General features: G+C 43.8%; 1 protein-coding gene across 1 annotated transcript; it reads left to right on the top strand.

The window, feature by feature from the left end:
• Positions 1-6573: 6573 nt before the first annotated feature.
• Positions 6574-11551, top strand: LOC148786681 (uncharacterized). The gene is made up of 3 exons (XM_088886228.1): positions 6574-6736; positions 7635-7735; positions 8075-11551. The coding sequence occupies exons 1-3, from the start codon at positions 6574-6576 to the stop codon at positions 11549-11551; spliced, it is 3741 nt and encodes a 1246-aa protein (XP_088742354.1).
• Positions 11552-21909: the final 10358 nt, after the last annotated feature.

Raw genomic sequence — 21909 nt, 5'->3', positions numbered from 1 at the left:
TATTTACAGAAACATGCAATTTTTCTTAAATACTTATATCATCCAATTAATCACAAAACTAAACAAGTTAATTTCTACACATAATTATCAATAAAATAAGCAATAGAAACATGCTTCAAAAACCTTTAAAACACATCGGCATGCTTATTCATATAAAACCGGAAAACCTCTACATCGAATCGGGCTCTGATACCACTTGAAGGTATCACATGGTATGGCTAGAGAATGCGATAGCGGAAGTGGTAATGAAAAAAGCATAGACTATTAAATTTAAGGCATAAAGATAACGAATACAAGGGGTGTACCATTGGAGTTCTCGGGTGTTTGATGTATTATGAAAATTACGCAACAATATATACTTATACGAGGCTATAGTTTGGAAAATAAAAGTAGAAGCATAAATTTAAATTCGAAATTTACCTCGTAAAATTTCGAGCTTCCAATCGGCTAATTCTGTTGACTGGCCACCCATGATTCCAATTTAGGAATCCTCCAAAGATGATCCACACCACACCGAAATAAATGAGGTCTTTATTCCTTTCCTAGAAGGAATCAAGACCAAAATCTCACCCTTGATGAGAATGAGAGGGGCGGCCGAATTGATGGATGAAGAGAAAGGATTATTTTTTTTTTGTGTGTTGAATTGTGTAATGAATTATTACCCTAATAATCGTGCGCAATATATTTATATACCTTGGATAGATAAACAAGAATGTGTCAAGATACATTCTATTATTTATAAGGCAACTCTTCAATCCATTCCAAATAGAGAAGAGTCTAATTATGACCAAGCTTGCAGTTTTAAAAATTGTAATTCTTTGGTCAACTTTCCCTCCATCAATTTTGCTAGTGGGCCTTAATCATTTGGGCCGATTTTCAATTTAGCCGCCGTCTCGAACGATGTGGGCAATTCCGTAAAACTTATCATCGATCGAACCATGTCGAACAAAGTCTCCTCCTTTTAGTCATGCCATTAAGTTGTGGTGTTCCAGGAGGAGTCCCATTGAGAGAGAATTCTATTTTCCTTTAAATAATCAATGAGTTCACCACTTAAATACTCTCCGCCTCTGTCAGACCAAAGGACTTCAATTTTATGGCTAGTTTGATTCTCGATTTCAAGTTTGTACTTCTCGAACCTTCCAAATTCTTCGAACTTGTACCTCATTAGGTAAACATAACCATACTATGAGCGATCATCAATAAAGGTTATGAAGTACGAATATCCTCCCCTAGCCAAAGTATTTAATGGTCCACAGACGTCTGTATGGATCAAATCCAAAAGACTGTTGGCAAGCGCACTTTGTCTAACGAAAGACTTCTTGGTCATTTTTCGTTTCAGATAGGATTTGCAAGTTGGTAGGTTGTCCAAATTGTCTATCTCTAGACTCTTTTAGTCTACCAACTTTCTCATCCTACCTTTTTGAGATATGGCCTAGCTTGCGTGCCATAACTGTGCGTTTTCATGATTATCTAATTCTCGTTTGTGTTGGTCAGTCATAATCCAATTAGACTGTTGGAGAATATAAAGACCATTCACTAATGTACCATGCAGAAGAGAGTTATTATCGATCATCAAATATAAATCATTTTTATTGATTGCAAATTTATAACCATCATTGTCTAAAACCGGAATGGAAATAATATTCTTGATCATGTTCGGTACATAATAATAGTCTTTTAATTCTATCTGAATATGATCATTAATAATTGAGTTGAGAGATCCCATGGCTTCAGCAGAGATTGCTTTACCATCGCCTAGCCTTAGAATCATCTCATCCTTACTTAGCTTTCTGCTTCTTTCCAACACCTGCAAGTTATTGCAGATGTGAGCTCCACAGCTGGTATCCAATACCTAAGAAGCAGAATTAATTATCATGTTCACTTCAATCACAAGCATACCTGGGTTGTAGGGGAGTTGTGGGCACTCCCTCTTCTAATGTCCTTTTCCTTAGCAATACATGCAGACATCATTTACCTTCGACTGCTCAGAACTGCCAACCTTTAATTCCATTTTCCCATTCCCACGGTAGCAATAGGGGCGCGCGGAGCGCTAGCAGTGGCTGCGATAGCTTTTCCCTTGCTCTTCTTCCTCTTCCAGCATCCAGCCCTCTTGCCTTTCACTTTGGAGGTTGAAACCTCTCTTACTAATACCGCCGGCGTAGACTTGTAGGTCGTCGCTTTGTATTAGACTAGCATATTAATTATCTCATGAATAGACTTCTCAAGTTCGTTTATGTTGTAGTTAAGAATAAGCGGTTCGTCGGACGAAAGAAGTGATTGAAGGATCACTCATTATACGTGTCACTGTCAAACCCAGCTGTAAGGTCTTCGAGCTTCTCCACTAGGGATAGCATCTTGACTCCGTGACTTTCTACGGATGATCCTTCTGCCATCTTGGTCCAGAAGAATTCTTTTGTGGTGGCATATCTAATATGCCTATCAGGAACTGCATAAACCTCCTTCATGCGGAGCATTATCAATGGAACATCATCCAGTCTTTCATATTACCTTGGGATGTCAGTAGACATTGAAGCCAATATGATACTGCGGACCTTGCAGTTGTCCTCAAGCCACTTCTCGAACGTGACACATTCTTCGGGCGAAGACCCTTCCAACAAACTCCTTGGGAGTGGCTTGTCCAAGACATAGCCCTAGTTCTCAAAATTTAGGATACTCAGATTTTGTAGGTAGTCATTGTAGTTTGTGCCATTGAATTTGTTAGTCTCCATTATCATAGTTAAAGTGTTCTTAGACATTTTCTATACAATAGAAAATTAAACAAAAATCAACGAATGATTGTAATATTATAAATTAAGCTTAAAGACTTGGTCTTTAGTTTTTAACTCTCCCACTATTTAAATTTTGCAGGCTTAGTAGGTTGGGCTCGTCATCGTCCAACAATGGTATGCTAGGTTTCATTAGATGCGATGCGTTTATTTAATGCTTTATATTTATGCATGCAATATTAATATGTGATGAGGTCTTGGTCTATAACTCACGAGTCGTGGGGGGCGGCAAATGAAATGCGATTTGGTTGATAAGTCGGGCCTAACACCGAGTAATATGATTCACTTAGAGTCCTCGAAATCATGTGAGGAAGTGAGGCAAAAGATCTTGGGAATCTCATGGAATGAAAATGGCATTGGATACCTCCCACTAGGCTTCTGCCATGTGAATCGTAAAAGTGGGGCATGGAAAATTAGCTTGTGGGTCCCAAGGCAACTAGGAAATATTATTCCTGAAACCCTACTTGAGAGTGGTGGGCTCTGGAATAAATAGTGGGAGAGTTAAAGACTTCCAAGTTTTTAAGCTTAATTCATAGTATTACTACCATTCGTTGATTTCTGTTTTTAATTTTCTATTTTCTAGAAAATGTCTAAGAATACTTTAATCATGATAATAGAGACTAACATATTGAATGGCATGAACTACAACGGCTGGCTGCAAAATTTGAGGATTGTCTTAGATTTTGAGAACCAAGGCTATGTCTTGGACAAGCCACTCCCAATGGCCTTAGTGGAAGGGTCCTCGCTCGAAGAACATGTCGCGTTCGAGAAGTGGCTTGAGGACACCCGCAAGCTCCGCATTATCAAATTGGCTTGGATGTCCAATGACATCCAAAAGCAATATGATTGGATGATGTTCCCTTGATAATGCTCCGCACTAAGGACGTTTTTTCGGTTCTTGATAGGCATATTAGATATATGCCACAAAAGCATTCTTTGGGACCAAGATGGCCGAAGGATCGTTTGTACAAAGTCACGGTGTGAAGATGCTATCCCTAGTGGAGAAGCTTGAAAATCATAAAGTTGGGCTTGATAATGACACGTACATTGACGTGATCCTTCAGTCACTTCCTCTGTCCTACGACCTGTTTATTATTAACTACAACATGAACGGACTTGAGAAGTCTATTCCTGAGTTAATTCATATGCTGGTCCAATTGAGGCGACAGCCCACAAGTGTATGCTGGTGGCATTGGTAGGAGAGATTTCAACCTCCAAAATGAAAGGCAAGAGGGCTGGACGCTGGAAGAGGAATAAAGGCAAGGGAAAAGCGGTCATGGCGACTGCTAGCACTCCGAGCGCTCCTACTGCTCTCGTGGGAATGGGAAAAGGGAAAAGGAAGGTTGGCGGTTGTCAACGGTCGAAGACAAATGATGTCTGCATGCATTGCCAAGGAAAGGGGCATTGGAAGAGGGAGTGCCCACAACTCCTCTCTAACCCAGGCATGTTTGTGATTGAAGTGAATATGATAACTGATTCTGCTTCTTGGGTATTTGATACCGGCTGTGGAGCTTACATCTGCAATAACTTACAGGTGCTACAAAGAAGCAGAAAACTAATTAAGGATGAGATGATTCTAAGACTAGGTGATAGGAAGGCCGTCGCTGCGGAAACCGTGGGATATCTCAACTTAGTTATTAGGAGAATTAAAAGACTATTATAATGTATCGAGCATGATCAAAAATATTATTTTCATTCCAGTTTTAGATAATGATGGTTATAAATTTGCGATCAATAAAAATAATTTTTATTTGATAGATAATCATGAAAATGCACAATTATGGCACGTAAGGCTAGGCTACATCTCAAAAGATAGGATGAGGAAGTTGGTAGACTCAAAAAGTCTAGAGGTAGATGATTTGGATAACCTACCAACTTGCCAATCATGTTTAAAAGGGAAAATGACCAAGAAGCCTTTTATTAGAAAAAGTGTGTTTGCTAACGATCTTTTAGATTTGATCCATACGAACGTCTATGGACCATTAAATACTCTGGCTAGAGGAGGATACTCGTACGTCATTCCCTTCACGGATGATCACTTACGGTATGGTTATGTTTACCTAATGATGTACAAGTCTAAGGCCTTTGGAAGGTTCAAGGAATACAGATTTGATGTCGAGAATCAAACTGATCGTAAAATTAAAAACCCTACGGTTAGACCGAGGCGTAAAGTATTTAAGTGGTGAATTCATTGATTACTTAAAACAGAATGGAATTCTCTCTCAATGCACTCCTAGAACGCCACAACTTAATGGCGTGGCTGAATGGAGGAATATAACCCTATTGAACATGGTTCGATGCATGATGAGTTTTACAAAAAAATTTCCTTCGTTCTGGGATCACGCTCTTGAGACGGTGGCCAAATTGGTTAACATGGAACCATCTAAGACAGTGCCCTAGATGCCATATGAGATATGGCATGGCAAACCTGCATCCTACAAGTACTTGAGAGTGTGGGGTAGTCCCGCATACGTCAAAATGCTAGTGGGAGACAAACTAGACTTAAGATCTAGTCTGCGCAGGTTTGTTGGATATCCGAGAGAAACTGTGGAACACTACTTCTATGATTCATCTGAGCAAAAGATTTTTATCTCAAGAAATGCAGTGTTCTTAGAAAAGGGTTTCCTACGGATAGCTAACGTGAGGAAGTGCTACTTGAGGAAACAAGTGAGGCACCTTAGCAGAATGAAGGAACATCATTGAGCCTATAGTTTCCACTGATAGTGTTCTAAGTCCTCCATAATCGACTAGGGAATCACGACTTCCTGATAGGTACGGATTCTTGGGACTGACTAGTCAATTGAAAAATGATCCAAAGACATAGAGAGAAGCGATGTCGGACATCGATCCGGATAAGTGGCTTGAGGTCATGAGATCCGAAATGGTCTCGATGGGTTCAAATCAAGTTTGGACCCTCGTAGACCCACTTAAAGGTATTAACCTATTGGGTGCAAATGGGTCCACAAATCTAGGCTTGGAGCTGATAGGAGGTTACAGCCTTCAAGGCTAGGCTCGTGGCAAAATGATACACTCAACGACCCGGGGTTGATTTTGAGGAAACCTATTCACCCATAGCCATGGCCAAGTCCATTTGGATTCTACTTGCCATAGCAGCATGGTATGACTATGAAATATGGAAGATGGATGTGAAAACGACATTTCTCAATAGTTTCATGGAAGAAGAGATCTACATGATCAACTAGAGGGTTTCACTACCGTTGGAGAAGAACAAAAGGTCTGTCATCTCCAAAGGTCCATCTGTGGCCTCAAACAAGCTTCCCGAAGCTGGAACACACATTTTGATAAAGTTATACAGGGTTATGATTTCATCAAAAATGAATTGGATCCTTGTGTATACAAGAAGGTTAGTGGGAGCGTGGTTGCGAACCTTGTGCTTTACGTAGGCGACATCTTGCTCATTGAAAATGATGTCAATAAGTTTTGTGACATTAAAGCATGGTTGTCCAAACAATTTTTCATGAAGGATATGGGTGAGGCCTCTAATATCCTTGGCATCAAGACTATAGGGATAAATCTAGAAGAATATTAGGATTGACCCAATACTCGTACATTGAGAAAGTCTTGAAGAGATTCAAGATGGAGAACTCAAATCGAGGATTCCTTCCCATGAGGCATGGGATTAAGATGTCCAAGAAGTAATCTAAGAAGACTGATGAGGAATTTAAAAGGATTGCAGGCATCCCCTATGCTTCAGTTGTAGGAAGCATTCAGTATGTTGTCCAGTGCACCAGGCAAACAGATATCAGGAATGTGTCGGGGAAGCGCAATGGAAGCAATCAAGACCATATTTAAGTACTTGAAATGGGCTAAAGATATGTTCTTGATTTACGGTAGTGGAGAATTTATACTAGAAGTCTATAGCAACGCTAGCTTCCAGTTGGACGATGACGATGCCAAGTCTCAATCAGGTTTTGTATTCAAGTTGAATGGTGGGTGGTTGCTTGGAAAAGTTCCAAGCAGGATACCGCAGTGGATTCTACCGTGGAAGCTGAATACATAGCAACTTCAGGAGCAGCAAAGAAAGTGGTTTGGATGAAAAACTACATTCAAAAGTTAGGTGTGGTAACTAGCATTGTTGAGCCCTTAGTTATCTTCTGCTATAACAATGTGGCTATAACACAAGCAAAGGAACCGAGATCTCATCAATATTCTAACCATATTCTTATCGCTACCATCTACTTAGAGAGATGGTGAGTAGAGGTGACGTTAGGATGGATCGATCAGCAGAAAACACAAGAGATGCACTTACTAAGTCGATGTTGCAAATTGCCCGTACTCGACATTTGCATAAAGATGGGTTTGAGGTCTGATGGGTATATGTATAATCCCCCTGCAAAAAGACTGAAAAGCCCTTCATTAAGGGTAGGATGGTCATTTCCACGACCTGATCCGCGTACTTCGCAACGGGCGGGTCGCAGAGGACCCGACCCGGGTCGTGAGAACCGACAGAAGACCCGGACAATGACGACCATTCGATTAGAATGGGAATCAACCAGATGAGGCCACGTGGCCCAATACTTGCCGTACAACTGTGTACTATAAATAGACCCCGATACGCCATAAATAAGGTAACGGCTATACATTAATTGAGATCGAACTTTGAGATAGAATATATTTCTCTCGATCAACCTAACTTGAGCGTCGGAGGGTCATTGTCGGGGACATACCCGACGAGCTCACGGTTCGTGTTTATTCTCAGGGGATCCAAAATCTGTTTCGGAAGAGTTAGTCGATCAGCGGTGAGATCGTCTCAAGAGATCGAATAATTCGACCCGGATCAGTTGGCGCCGTCTGTGGGAAATTCTGAGAATTTTGTCATTATGGAAGGTTCATCGAGGAGAAATGCTGCCGAGGAAGAGACACCCAGGAAAGGAGCAGGTGCAACCATCCTAATCACTCCGGATGAGTTGCAAAGAATGATAGACGAGGCAAGCCAAAAAGCCATAGTAGAATATGAAAGGAGAACAGCGACCCCCCTGGTCAAAGAAACCGCTAGAAGATAGTTATTCGAAAACGTGGAGCCAATAAGAGAGTCAAGAGTTCAAGGGGAACATGATCATCGCAGTAAGCGACCGGCATCATCCGATGCAGGCTCCAGCAGCCACGGACGCGCGAAAAGAAGAGAGCCGATTATATCCAGGGCCGAAGTGGAAAGCGTGGGCAAACAGATACACAGCCTAAATAAACAGATCGACGAGTTGAAGAAACGGGGGGAGATCGTCTCGCAGAACAAGAACTCCCCTTTCTGTAATGAAATCCTCGTTCAGACCGTCGAGCCGGGGTTCAGGGTACCCGATCTGAGGAGATACAATGGGATGAGAGACCCCCAGGAGCATGTGGCCGCCTTCGAAATGGTGATGAATCTTTACGGACAATCAACCCCGATAATGGCTAAATTGTTCGCGACCACACTTACGGGAAAAGCTCAAGAGTGGTTCACGAACCTACCCCGAGGAAGCATCGAGTCCTACGAACAGCTCGTGCAAAAGTTCAATTTCCATTTTGCGAGCAAAAAGAAACAAAAGAGGTCGGCTACCCATCTGTTCAACATCCGACAGAGAGAGGATGAGACGTTGAAAAATTTCATGGGCCGATTCAACAATGAGACCCTGGAGGTGCAAGAGTTGAGGATTGACATGCTCGTGAGTATTCTCATCCACGGACTCAGGAAGGGCTCTTTCGCCTCCGTCCTCGCGCGAGATCCGCCCTTCGATGTCGAGCAACTGATGGCGATAGCACAGAAATATATTGACGAAGAGGAGATGAACCCGATGAAAGATTCGGAGCGAAGGGAGCGGGAGTACATTCCCAGACGACCTCATGAGGGAAGAGGAGGAGGAAACGACAAACCGAAAATGGAGAAAAGGAAGGAGCCCAAATACGTGCCGAAATACCACAATTACACTCCTTTGGCCATGTCTCGGGAGAAGGCTCTGATGATGGTAGAGAATGCCGACGTGCTGAAATGGCCTAGACATACGAGATACACCCCCACCAAGAAAACGTCTAACAAGTACTGCCGTTTCCATCGGGAGAGAGGACACAGTACAGAGGAGTGCTACCAGCTGAAAGACGAGATCGAAAGGCTCGTTCGACAGGGGCACTTCCGAGATCGCGTGCCCCCAAATTGTAAGATCGAAGGGCGAGGGAGGAGTAGATCGAGAAGCCCGGACCAAGACAGAAACCCGGGCCCATCAAGGATCGACAGACCCCCGACGGGTGGGAACAACGCACCCACTAAAGGCATCATATACACAATTGCGGGAGGATCGACTGCGGGAGATTCGAGTCGAACACGGAAGAGATGCGCCCGAACAGCCGGATCGGTGAGACAGAAGGAATTCGTGCTGAAGGTGGAGGGCGAAGAGGCCATCTCATTTAATAGCTCAGACAGATTGGAGGACGGTGGAGAAAACGACCCCATGGTCATCAAGCTCGATATCGCGAACTTCACCGTCCACAAAGTGTTGATTGACAGCGGGAGCTCAGCGGACATAATTTTCAAAAATGTCGTGGACCGGATGGAGCTGGAAAATGCGAGGCTCGAACCCGTAAAGACTCCGCTGGTCGGCTTTGGAGGAAGCGAAGTGGCCTCATTGGGGACGATTGAGCTGCCGGTGTCCATGGGTGATGAGCCGAAGAGGAAAACCCTGATGGTTAAATTCTTGGTGGTCGATACCCCGTTCACGTACAATGTCATACTGGGACGGCCCGGGTTGAACTCGTTCCGAGCGGTCATCTCCACGTACCATATGAAGATGAAATTCCCCACTGAATATGGGATCGGGGAGGTATCGTGCGACCAAAAGGAGGCCCGCAAATGCTACAATTTGTCGATAAAGGGAGAGCCGAGGTCGAAGAAACAGAAGGTCAGGGAGGACGCGGAGCCCCGACCATATGAAGCTGAACATTTGAAACCCAGTGAGGAATACAAGGCCATTCAGCTCGCCGCAGAGGACCCCAGCAAGACGACCAGGATAGGTTCCAGCCTAAACGAGGGGGAGATGGCCATGATCGACTTTCTAAGGAAGAACGCGGATATGTTTGCGTGGAGTCCGTCGGATTTCACCGGGATTGACCCGGAGGTCATTGTACATCGGTTGAATGTAGACCCCACTGCTCGACCTGTGCAGCAGAGGAAGAGAAATTTCAGCAATGAAAAGAACGATGCTATCAGGCAAGAGGTCGAGAAGCTTGTGAAAGCTGGATATATATCGGAAATCCAGTACACGAACTGGCTTTCCAATGTAGTACTCGTCCCAAAATCTTCAGGAAAATGGCGGATGTGCGTGGATTTCACGGATCTGAATAAGGCGTGCCCTAAAGACCCATACCCGCTGCCGCGGATCGATACCATGGTGGATTCGACCGCAGGGTTCGAACTCTTTTCAATGATGGATGCATACCAAGGATATCACCAGATCCAACTGGCAGAAGAGGATAGAGACAAAACCTCATTCGTTACAGATAAAGGGATTTATTGCTACAACATGATGCCATTCGGGTTTAAGAATGCGGGCGCAACCTACCAACGATTGGTTAATAAGATGTTCGGCGAGCTGCTCGGAAGAACCATGGAAGTATATGTTGATGACATGCTGGTCAAGAGTAAGAGATCGCAGGACCACATCAAAGACCTCTCTCAGGCGTTCAGCATAATGAGGTCGCATGGAATGAAACTCAACCCAGACAAATGTACTTTTGGTGTGACCGGGGGAAAGTTTCTGGGATATATGATCAGTGAACGAGGGATAGAAGCGAACCCAGAAAAGATACAAGCCATTATGGACCTGAGATCGCCGAGTTCGATCAAGGAAATGCAGAAGCTTACCGGAAAGATTGCATCTTTGGGCAGGTTTATATCGCGATCGGCAGATAGAAGCCTACCATTTTTCAAAGCCTTGAGGAAACCCAAGAGTTTCGCGTGGACTCAAGAATGCGAACAGGCTTTGCAAGAACTAAAGGAGTATCTCACCAAACCCCCGTTGCTCGCAAATCCTAAAGAGGGGGAGACGCTATTCTTGTATCTTGGAGTGTCCGAGAACGCGGTCAGCTCCGTGCTGGTAAGAGAGGAGGCTAACAATCAGAATCCAATCTACTATGTCAGTAAAATGCTCCAAGGGGCTGAATTGCGGTACTCAGAGATGGAGAAACTCGCCCTCGCATTAGTAGTAACTGCCCGAAAACTACGGCCATATTTCCAGTCGCATAAAGTGGTGGTGCTGACGAACCACCCCCTTAAGCATGTGATGTCGCGATCGGAAGCCTCCGGAAGATTAATCAAATGGGCGGTCGAATTGGGGCAACATGATATCGAGTACCAGCCCAGGACGGCCCAGAAGGCACAGGTGCTCGCAGACTTCATCACAGAGTTGTCCAGCGATCTGAAAGAACCCGATGCCCCCGACCACACCTGTTTGAAATGGATGCTGCATGTAGATGGGTCTTCCAATGCGAACAACGGAGGAGCAGGCGTGCTGATCCAAGGACCCAAAGGAGTCGAGATAGAAGTCGCAGCTCGCCTATCATTCCCAGTGACAAATAATGAAGCGGAATACGAGGCGTTGGTATTGGGGTTGGAGCTAGCATATGAGGCAGGAGCTCGTGACCTGGAGGTTTTTACCGATTCACAGCTGATCGCTATGCAGATTGAGGGGGCATACGAGACGAGAGAGAGAACCATGACACGGTATAAGGAGATCGTGCAGCAATTGATGGGAAAGTTTAACGGATGTTCCGTTTGACAAGTTCCCCGAGCAGAAAATGACAAAGCGGATGCCCTGTCAAAATTTGGGGCAGCAATGGATGGAATTCGAGATCGCAAAATCACTGCCTTAGTGCGCGACCAGTCGGTGCTCGCGAGCGGAACAGAAATTCAGGTCGTCTCGGAGGCAGAATCGTGGATGAGCGAGATCATACGGTATCTTGGAGAGGGCATCCTGCCCAACGACCCACGGGCAGCAAAAAGAGTCAAATTTCGCGCCACCCGATTCACGTTGTTAGATGGTCAGCTCTACAAACGAACAACGGATGACCCACTCCTGAAATGCTTGGATGGAGAGAGAGCCTTGTACGTGATGCGGGAAATACACGAAGGAAGCTGCGGTAATCATTCGGGAGCGAGATCGCTAGCTGAGAAGGTGATGCGGCAAGGGTATTTCTGGCCCACCTTGGTCGAAGATTCCAAGAACTTGGTGAGGAAGTGCGAGAGTTGCCAGAAGTACGCTTCTTTGATACACCAGCCGGCAACACCGATGGAACCGATCAAGATAGCATGCCCGTTCGACCAATGGGGAATTGACATCGTGGGACCTTTGCCGCCCGCACAAGCCCAAAAGAAATTCATCATCGTAGCGGTCGAATATTTCTCCAAGTGGGTCGAAGCGGAAGCAGTAGCCAAAATCTCGGAGAGGGAAGTCATCAACTTCATTTGGAAGAATATTATATGCAGATTTGGTATACCCCGGATATTAATATCTGATAACGGCACGCAGTTCCAAGGCAGGAAAATTACGGAATGGTGCAAGGAGCTGAAGATCGCCCAACACTTCACAGCAGTTGCGAACCCTCAAGCGAACGGGCAGACCGAAGTGACGAACCGAACGATCTTGCAACATTTGAAGACTCGCCTCGAGAGCAAGGGGTCGTGGGTTGACGAACTGCACGGGGTCTTGTGGGCTTACCGAACAACGCCACAAACCGCTACGGGTGAAACCCCTTTCTGCCTGGTGTATGGAACCGAAGCCATCATTCCTGCCGAAATAGGGGAGGAATCGCAAAGAGTTATGCAGTATGAGCCCGAGGCGAACCAAGCCGAACGAAGCTTCGACCTCACCGTCATCGAAGAAAAAAGGGAGTCCGCATATGCTAGAATCTTACATCACAAGGGCCTAATGATGAAGAGCCACAATCGCAGAATTCGACCCCGCCAGCTGCAGGTGGGAGACCTCGTGCTGAAGAAGGTGGAGGCGTCAAAACATGTGGGAAAGCTGGAGCCGCCTTGGGAGGGCCCTTACAAGGTGATCGAGATTAGAAAGAAAGGTACATACAGGTTACAAGACATGCAGGGTCGCGATCTACCACGCCCTTGGAACATACAAAACCTGAAGAAATTTTATGCCTGAAGCAAGGAGCCTGTGAAAGGCCATTAACGGACTGATCGAACAAGGAGCCTGTGAAAGGCCATCAACGGAAGGGTCGAACAAGGAGCCTGTGAAAGGCCATCAACTGAAGGATCGAACAAGGAGCCTGTGAAAGGCCATCAACTGAAGGGTCGAACAAGGAGCCCGTGAAAGGCCAACAACTGATTGATCGAATAAGAGGCCGGCAAAAGGCCATCAACAGGAAGACCAAACTGAAAAAGACGCACCCAAGCAAAACACGAACTGAAAAAGACGCGTCCAATATGCGATCTGAAAAAGACGCACTCAAGCAAAACGCGAACTGAAAAAGACGCGTCCAATATGCGATCTGAAAAAGACGCACTCAAGCAAAACGCGAACTGAAAAAGACGCGTCCAACATGCGATCTGAAAAAGACGCACACGAGCAAAATGCAACTCAAAGAACGCAATGCGCAAATGTAGCAAAATAAGCGAGCTGACAAAAGTTCATTTTCATTCAACAAAATGTCATATACAGGGGTTATCAAAAAATCCCACCCCGCCCTCCTGTTTACAAAAAATGATGTCCTAAGAATCTCTAGGATTTACATTTGGATCAATCAGCTCAAAATCCTACCACAAAAATAGAAGAATCTGGACTGATCAGGCGTCAGCTTCCGCCTCCAGTTCGTCCCTCAGGACCATAAATTCATCGTCTTTCAGCTCAGGATCTGGAGGAAGAGGTTGAAGGTCACCATCAAGCGAGATGTCAAGTTTGCTGCGGTCAAAAGACTCATGAAAGCCACCGAGCTTTTCGACTTGAGACAGGCAGATCTCATAGCCCTTGGTGAATGAGTCCGCAGACTTGATCTCAAGAGCGGTCGTGAAGGTGTCGGTCTTCAAAAAATCACGAACCGCGGACATCCGGGAGTTGGCCAAGGCTCGCTGATGCTCTTCGATTAGAATGCGACCGGCTTGGCCTTCCTCCACCCCACGCTTATGGCCCTCCACGAGGCCGACCTCACGCCCGGCATCGAACGCTTCTTTCTTAGCCTCTGTCAGGGCCACCTCTTGCTCAGAACGAAGAATCTCCCTCTCCTTCTTGGCAACATCGAGCTCGGCTCGCAACTTTTGCACCTCATCTCCCAAGGCCAGCAGGTTATCCTCCTGCTTGCGTTCGGTCTCGTCCCGATCGGCCAGTTGAGCCTTAAGATCTTGCACCTTCTGGTCTGTCTGAATATAACTCCTCCGATAATGGGTGCATTTGAGGCTTAAGCTTCGAAGAAAGGTCATGGCCTGCAAAATCGAATGCAATGAATGGCATAAAAGAAGGAGGTCGAAGGAATCCTGCCTAGGAGATACCTGGACTAGGGAGTGGGCTGCGAACTCCTCGAGCCGAATAGGGCTATTCGGTACGAGCGCCCCTTGGTCGCGAACGGAGACGAACGAGTTGTAGACTGCAAAAGTATCTCCTCCAGCCTCGCCATACAGCGACGAGCTCGACATATCCTGCCATTCGGGAGGCGGCACATTGCCTCGAAGAGCTGCCCGGCTGTCCTCCCAACATGTGGCGAGCTGTGCCACCCTCAAGAATTTGTCCCGATCTTCCTCAACACTAGTTTTATCTGCGGCTTCCTTAGCCATCCTGCTCAGCACGCTCGGGCTATGCGGTTTTGAAGGAGGTGGGCGAGAGGCCTCCGCGGGCTCCTTCCCTTTACCCTTATCGCTAGGCCCTAACTTGGACTTGGGCCCTTGTCCCTTCTTCGGGGAGGATCGCTTCCTTTTCTTAGATCGCTCATCAAGCGGACCTTGGCTCCCCTGGTCGACCCCATGGTCCCCGCTAGCCTCATCCAAACCCAGTTCTAACTCTGAGGAGTTGTAGCCGAGATGATCATTATGGGCGGAAGGCGTACCCTCGCTATCAACTGCAATGGGCTGTTGCCCATCGGGAGTGGCAATTGCGAGCGTTTTGGAAGGAACCGAAGGAGGCGGGATCGAAGATAAATCTGGAGCATTGGCGACTGCCTTGCCCTTCCCTTTCGGATCCGAGGAACTTGCGATCTCACCCCCCTTCCTTGATTTGTTCTGGGCCGCAATCCTCCGCATAGCTGTGCGCGTGCTCATGATGATACTATCTGCGAGCAGGGAAAGGTTAGCATACGCGAACACTACAGCGATGAAAGCAAGTGAGACCGAAAGAAGAAAATCACCTAAGGACTCTTCGATGTGAAGGGACGCTGGAGAGAGCCCAGATAATTGCAAAACTTTCTCATTGAGAAGCTTCTTGGGATCATACTTATAAAATGTCAGACTCCTTATTTGGTCACCCTCCAGCCCCCCACCACAGATTTTTGGAAGGGGTTTATACTTAGTCCACTCGTTCTTGAAAGGCCAGACACCACTAGGAGATCGAATGAAAATGTAGCGATCTAACCAAGCTCCTACATTCGACTTCAGGGCGCTCAGATACCCGCAATCGGGTTTGGCCGAAAGATAGAAAAAACCTCGACTACCAGATCGCTTCGAGGTGGTGAAGGAATATAAACTCCAAAAATTATCAAAACTGGGGTCTAAACCTACATATCGCATCATTACAACGAAAAGGACTATATGGGTAATGGAATTCGGGGAAAGCTGCATAGGGCATAACCCCAACTTATTCAAAATCGCGGCCACCGGGGGAGCCAGAGGCAATCTCAACCCAGCATCGAGGTGTTTGATAGAAAAAGCAGTAAACCCCTCGGGAGGACGATGCATACGGTCGAAGGTGGCAGGGATGAGAACGTCAAAATCGGAGGGGATGTGGTACCTTTCCCTAATCTTATTTACAGGAACCCTAACTTTACTGACCACAGCCTCCCAAGGGTTTTTGGCGAGCCGATCCTGGAACTTGGCAAGGACCGAAGGCCCAGTCTGTTCATCCTTAAGTTTGGTGACCGGAAACTTCTTATTCCTCTTGGGAGAGGTAGAATATGACCCGTGCGAAGACCTAGAGACAGACCTAGACCCGGACCCTAAGGACGAACCAGAACCAGACTCGGGAGAGGACCCAGAAGCAGATTCAGAACGAGACGAAGACGACCCTGAACTAGATCGTGGCTTAGGGCCAGATCGCGACTCAGAATTCGAGCTAGAGCTGGAAGGCATCGTACCTTAAAGCAGGATGACTCTGGAAGCCGCAGATCGAATACGAACTCGTGGTTGTGAGCCTTGGTCGCTGGAAGTCTTTGCGTGAGGTGGGCCGAGAAGTCAAATGAGGGGGTATTTATAGGAGATCCACTCTGGAACAACGCGCCCGGACGAACCGAGGGGATCTTGCCACATGTACGCAATCGACGGACGCGACGGTTCGACTTCCTCAAAGGCAACGAACTTGCACTTTGAAAAAGTGGGTGAGTAATGATGGGTATATGTATAATCCCCCTGTAAAAAGACTGAAAAGCCCTTCATTAAGGGTAGGATGGTCATTTCCACGACCGGATCCGCGTACTTCGCAACGGGCGGGTCGTAGAGGACCCGACCCGGGTCGTGAGAACCGACAGAAGACCCGGACAATGACGACCATTCGATTAGAATGGGAATCAACCAGATGAGGCCACGTGGCCCAGTACTTGCCGTACAACTGTGTACTATAAATAGACCCCGATACGCCATAAATAAGGTAACGGCTATACATTAATTGAGATCGAACTTTGAGATAGAATATATTTCTCTCGATCAACCTAACTTGAGCGTCGGAGGGTCATTGTCGGGGACATACCCGACGAGCTCACGGTTCGTGTTTATTCTCAGGGGATCCAAAATCTGTTTCGGAAGAGTTAGTCGATCAGCGGTGAGATCGTCTCAGGAGATCGAATAATTCGACCCGGATCAAGGTCGATGGGTGATTGTCTTTAATTCAAGTAGGAGATTGTTAAAATAGGTGATCTGAAAGCCAGTCAGATTGGCATACTAGTAATCCATTCTAAAAATAACTCGATTCTATGTAATATTATTCAGTAAATAAAATGAGTATTTGCTATTGGAATTTCATTTGTTGTGCTCATCATACATATATTTGCATTTCTTTTAAACATCACAATAAAGTCCACAGACTACTTTAACAACCATGCAACAGTTGGACGATGCATTGGATGGTGTTCATGAAATCAACTGCCAAGGTTTGGGTCTGAAACGTTCCAAGTCGCGGGCCTCGAGAATGGGCATAGAGAGTCCCATGGAGACTTGCGCTAAGAGTCGCATTCAGTTTAGGAGTATCGTGTTTTATCAGCGATAGAGGCGGGGCGTCTATGCGATCTTGGTGGGTTGATTGGCTAGGTGTGGGATCGACTGAACTGACTTGTAGGGATCGTCATTTGGAAGCTTTGGAGGCTTGATCGGTATGACTCGAATCTCCGGCTCTGATATTTTGGGAGTAGTCCTCAAACTTGGGGAATCACGGCAGTCACTTGCATACGATGACTGTATCTTGGATTTGTGCGAGAGGTAATTGTGTCGTAGACATGTCATCATAAGCCTTGTCCACTGCAGCCGGAGTATGTAGCAAAGACAGTGAGTTCCAACAAGAGGATTTGTCCCCTGTCAATATGTGATAGAGGTATCTCCTATGCACTTGGAGATGCGTTACTGCTCTATGAACCTGTGGCCAAAGTTGTTGATCAAATAGAAAAAAGAGGTTCATTTGTTGATAAGTTGGCATAATGTGATTTGAAGAGAGCTTAATTAAATAAATTTTTATTAAAATTCAATTTAAATGAAAATTCATTAGCCTTGCATTTTATTTAGTAAAAATCGGCCAAGCCCCCTAATTTTTAGCCTATGAAAAATTCCATGAAAGGAAATAAATGACTAGCAAATTGCAATTTTGGAAAGTACAATTTTAGTTATTGTTGGGGATCTCTTTATTTGGAATAAAGAGAAATCTACCTTGTAGATAAAAGAATGTTTCTAGACACATTCTTAATCATCAATACAAGATATATATACGATACATAAGTATTTAGAAAATAATTATCACATTATTACACAACACAGAAAAAATCCCCTCCTTCCCTACTATCCCTCTCTCTCTTATAGCTAATATTTCTTAGAAAAGATATTTTTGTATCCTGTAACTATGAGCATATGACATTGATGTTCATAAAAGTGGATTAGCCCAAAGAGATCCAAGTGGCTCAGAAAGAAGAAAAAAATACAAGGACTATGGTGCCCCCCAGGGGACCCAATTTGGGAGAGGGCCCAAGGGGACAGCCAAGCATCCTCCAGCAAACTAAAAGTCCTGCCAGCCCTGATCTAAGAAGGCCTTAAAGGCCCACAAAGAGGCTTAGGGACTTGAAGTCCCCTAGCCAAAGTCAAAGGTCCTCCACATGGCGCACACGGGGGATCTAGGTGGTAGCCACACAAGATCTCTGGAAGTCCCCTTCATAGAATCGGACAAGAACCAGCAACACCCTCTGGGGCACGTGGCTTCCCAGTGAGAAGTATTATAAATCCTAAAAAGATTGGACTCTAGTTGGGAGAGGTCTCCTCAACCACATCACTGAAATTTCGAGAAGGCAACATCCTAATCTCCAAGTAGATACACAACAGACTCCAATAGTCCCCAGAATCTAAGGGGATACTCCAGCTACACCTTAAGTTTGAGGAGAATCAACCAACCGCTAAGGACTCTGCACTAAATCTGAGGGGGTCAGCATTATCCAACAACTTTGAGTTTATGCCTTCCCGAATTCGTGACTTTCTCAAATGTCCTTGTGGTTGCTTATAAATAGAGAGCTACCCCAGCGGGAGAAGGACATTCACAAATCAAAGGGACACGTACAGAGGGACACACAGTCACACCTTCATATGTTTTGAGATGTTCTTTAATTTGAGCTGCCATATACAACTTTCACCTTTTTGCTACCATGTTAGCTTAGAGGATTACTGCAATTTCGTACTTATAGTTTTGATTCCATATCAATCTCTTTATTGTACACAAAATTGAGCAATGACACTCTTTTCTTCATTGATTTGGCCGTTTTTATCTTCAAACACTTATTTTATTACTCCCCACTCTAAATGGGTCAAACACCACATATTTTGCTCTTATCATTTATTTCATACATGCGTTAATTTTTTGCAGGCATCAAACATATTAAATCCTTCATTTTTTTAATAATTATAAATATATCATGTAATTTATATCCCCAACTTGGTCTTAATTTTGACACATTGGTCCACATATAGGCTCACACATTTGGTGCTAAAGTGACAAACTTGCCCAGATTTAACAAATTTGGCCATACCTATATTTTTTCAGCCAAAATATGTTTTCAGAGAAAAAGGAAAGAAAAAAAAAAAGAGAACTGCCATCGCCTTGTGGTTCGTCACTGGTTTGTCCTTTCCCAAATAATTTGCCTCTCTAATTACGATAAATTGGTTGATAATTAGTTTCTTCCTAAACAACTTACCAATCACTGCAACAAATTATTATAATAGTGAAAAAATATTAATTAATAATTTTACAATTATCACTTAAATATATATTAAATGACAAAAGTTATGATTTTGTTACTATATAATTATTGACGACAAAAATGATGCACTAAGTTGCTACGACAGATAATTAGTGAAACATCTATAATAACAATAGTAACAATAATTATTTGTTGACGTTGGGTAGCCATTATATGTGTGTTATTAATTATCTACAATGACAACTTTTATCGTGTACATTTTTTTATCATTATTTCTTATTAATAGTAACTTTTATAAAATAATAATTACTGTTAAAATTACGAAATTTATTATTATTATTAATTTATATAATTAATCACAATATTAAAATTCTTCCTTCGCATTTTTGTGGCTAATTTTTTTTTTTTTTTTGCCAGTGAATTTGAACACCAAATTTGAGTTGAAAAAATTAGTTTGTAGTTGATGTTCAACAACAAAAACGATGAGCCAAAGATGTTGCTAATCAAGTGTTGTGGGAAAGATGAGTCAATCACGTGGCACTCAGGTGTTCTTTTCCAACAACACACTTTGGTCAAGATACAATCTTCATATGCACGTTTATTGCTATAATTTATCAAATCTGAAGACAAATCATATGTATAGACGACCTATCAAAATAAAAAATTATACCGAACAAGCCCTTAAGGCTCTCGTATGACGACTCTCACGAGTCAGTTCAGTCAGTTTACTACATTACTAACTAACCCACTAAAATTGTATAGACGACCTATATTCCCTATCAACGAAACACGACATGTTTTTATAGACTCTCGATGCCCCATCTCGAGATCCTCGACTTGGAACATTTCAGAATAATCCATAGAGGTTGGTTTCATAGCTGTCAAATCTATGCGCAACTCAACTCCACTTGTTTAACCTTTCGGTCTGTGGGCATTTTGTTGTGGCATTGAAACACCGTTCAACGTATGTAGTAAGCACAATAACATACAATCTGAGTTTGATGAATTCTTACCATATTTATTATTTCGATGAAAATTTTATAATAGAAAACAATCAATCCAATTACTCTTTCGTCACCTATTCCTACAATCTCCCACTTAACTATTAAGTCAATCGCCGATGTAGCTTAGATATTTATGAGTATGAGCAATCAATGATAACAGCACGGTCTAGCGGGTCTACATTATATTCTACTGGAGCTATATATTCTAACACTCATAGCCTCCATCTCCTTGGCTTTGCTCCTTACAGTTTATTTGCAAAATAAAATAAACATCTTCACCTGTCTACTCATTTTACATGTTAAAGAGTACATAAATAGGGAGAAGAGCAAGCCTCAAATAACAAGGCTAAAAATGAGAGAGATAAGAAAATAAGAGACACGCAAGCCCCAATCTAATAGAAAAATAAAACCATTTACAAGATCTCAGGTCGAAAAGCTTTTGCCCTGGCCTTGTCATTTTCCTCCAAGGCTACAATTAGCTTGACTATGCTAGGCATCACATCCATCCAATGGATGTGATTTTTCTATCTAAACCACTTTCCAAAATCAACTTGCAAAAGTCATCATATATTCGACTTCTAAGATGGAAAGGCTACTTGAAATCCCTTCAAGCACACACCCTCCCCATCAAGTCCAAACATACCTATAGTTTGAAGACTTATCCATTATTCACATGAATCTGGAAGCTAGTGCTGCTTAGCCTTGCAGAATCAACTCTCCACAAATCGTGTCAGGATCACTTTTTAATCCTTATTCAGGTATTAAAGACTACTTTTGACAACCATCTACTGCCTCATCAGTGTATTCCCAATATACGTTGTGTCAGGCCTAAAGCATACACAACATCGGGTCCAACATACTGAATCAACACTTTAGTGTTGTCCATGGCCAAGATATAGGGGATGTCAGAGATATCTAAGCTTTTTCATTAGTTAGACGTAATTGAGTCTTAAACAGTATAAGCTTTCTCATCAGTCAATCGGGACCGAGTCTTGAACAGCTTATTCCTTTTATATAGGAATGTAATTCCTTTTATGGAGAATTTCGTGAATAATAATGTTTGTGTTTCAGTGTTTCCCAACATCTGAACCTAATTCTAAATGAGTAAGACATTTATACACTAAACACTTTGGAACTAAACCCAACTCCAACTAACCTTTATGCTCATTTAATCATTTCAGTTATGCTAAACACCAAACGCAGTTTTAACCTCATAATGAATCATTATGCTCCAAGCCATTGATTCTAGATGATGTCCCACATCGCTCCTCCTTATGTCCTATAGGATTATAATTTAATTGTTTCGATAATTAGAGACTAGGATATAGTTGGTTAGAAAAAAATTGAAATCACAAATGATGTTTTCGAGAAGTTGTATAAAACCAAACTCCCTCTATTTCCTTGACATATATAGGTTTAACCTATTAACTCAAGTACTTTCTACAATGAGATTTGATATCCAATAACAGCCAAGTGTTTCAGTGAAACTCCGATCAAACAAAGTCCAACATAGTTTGATTCTTCCTTACGAGAGACTG

This window comes from Sesamum indicum, linkage group LG10 (genome assembly GCF_026168435.1).
Source record: "Sesamum indicum cultivar Baizhima isolate 11 linkage group LG10, ASM2616843v1, whole genome shotgun sequence".
Classification (NCBI taxonomy): Eukaryota; Viridiplantae; Streptophyta; class Magnoliopsida; order Lamiales; family Pedaliaceae; genus Sesamum; species Sesamum indicum.
The sequence above is the reverse complement of the archived record's forward strand: the minus strand, read 5'-3'. Positions and strand labels throughout refer to the sequence as shown.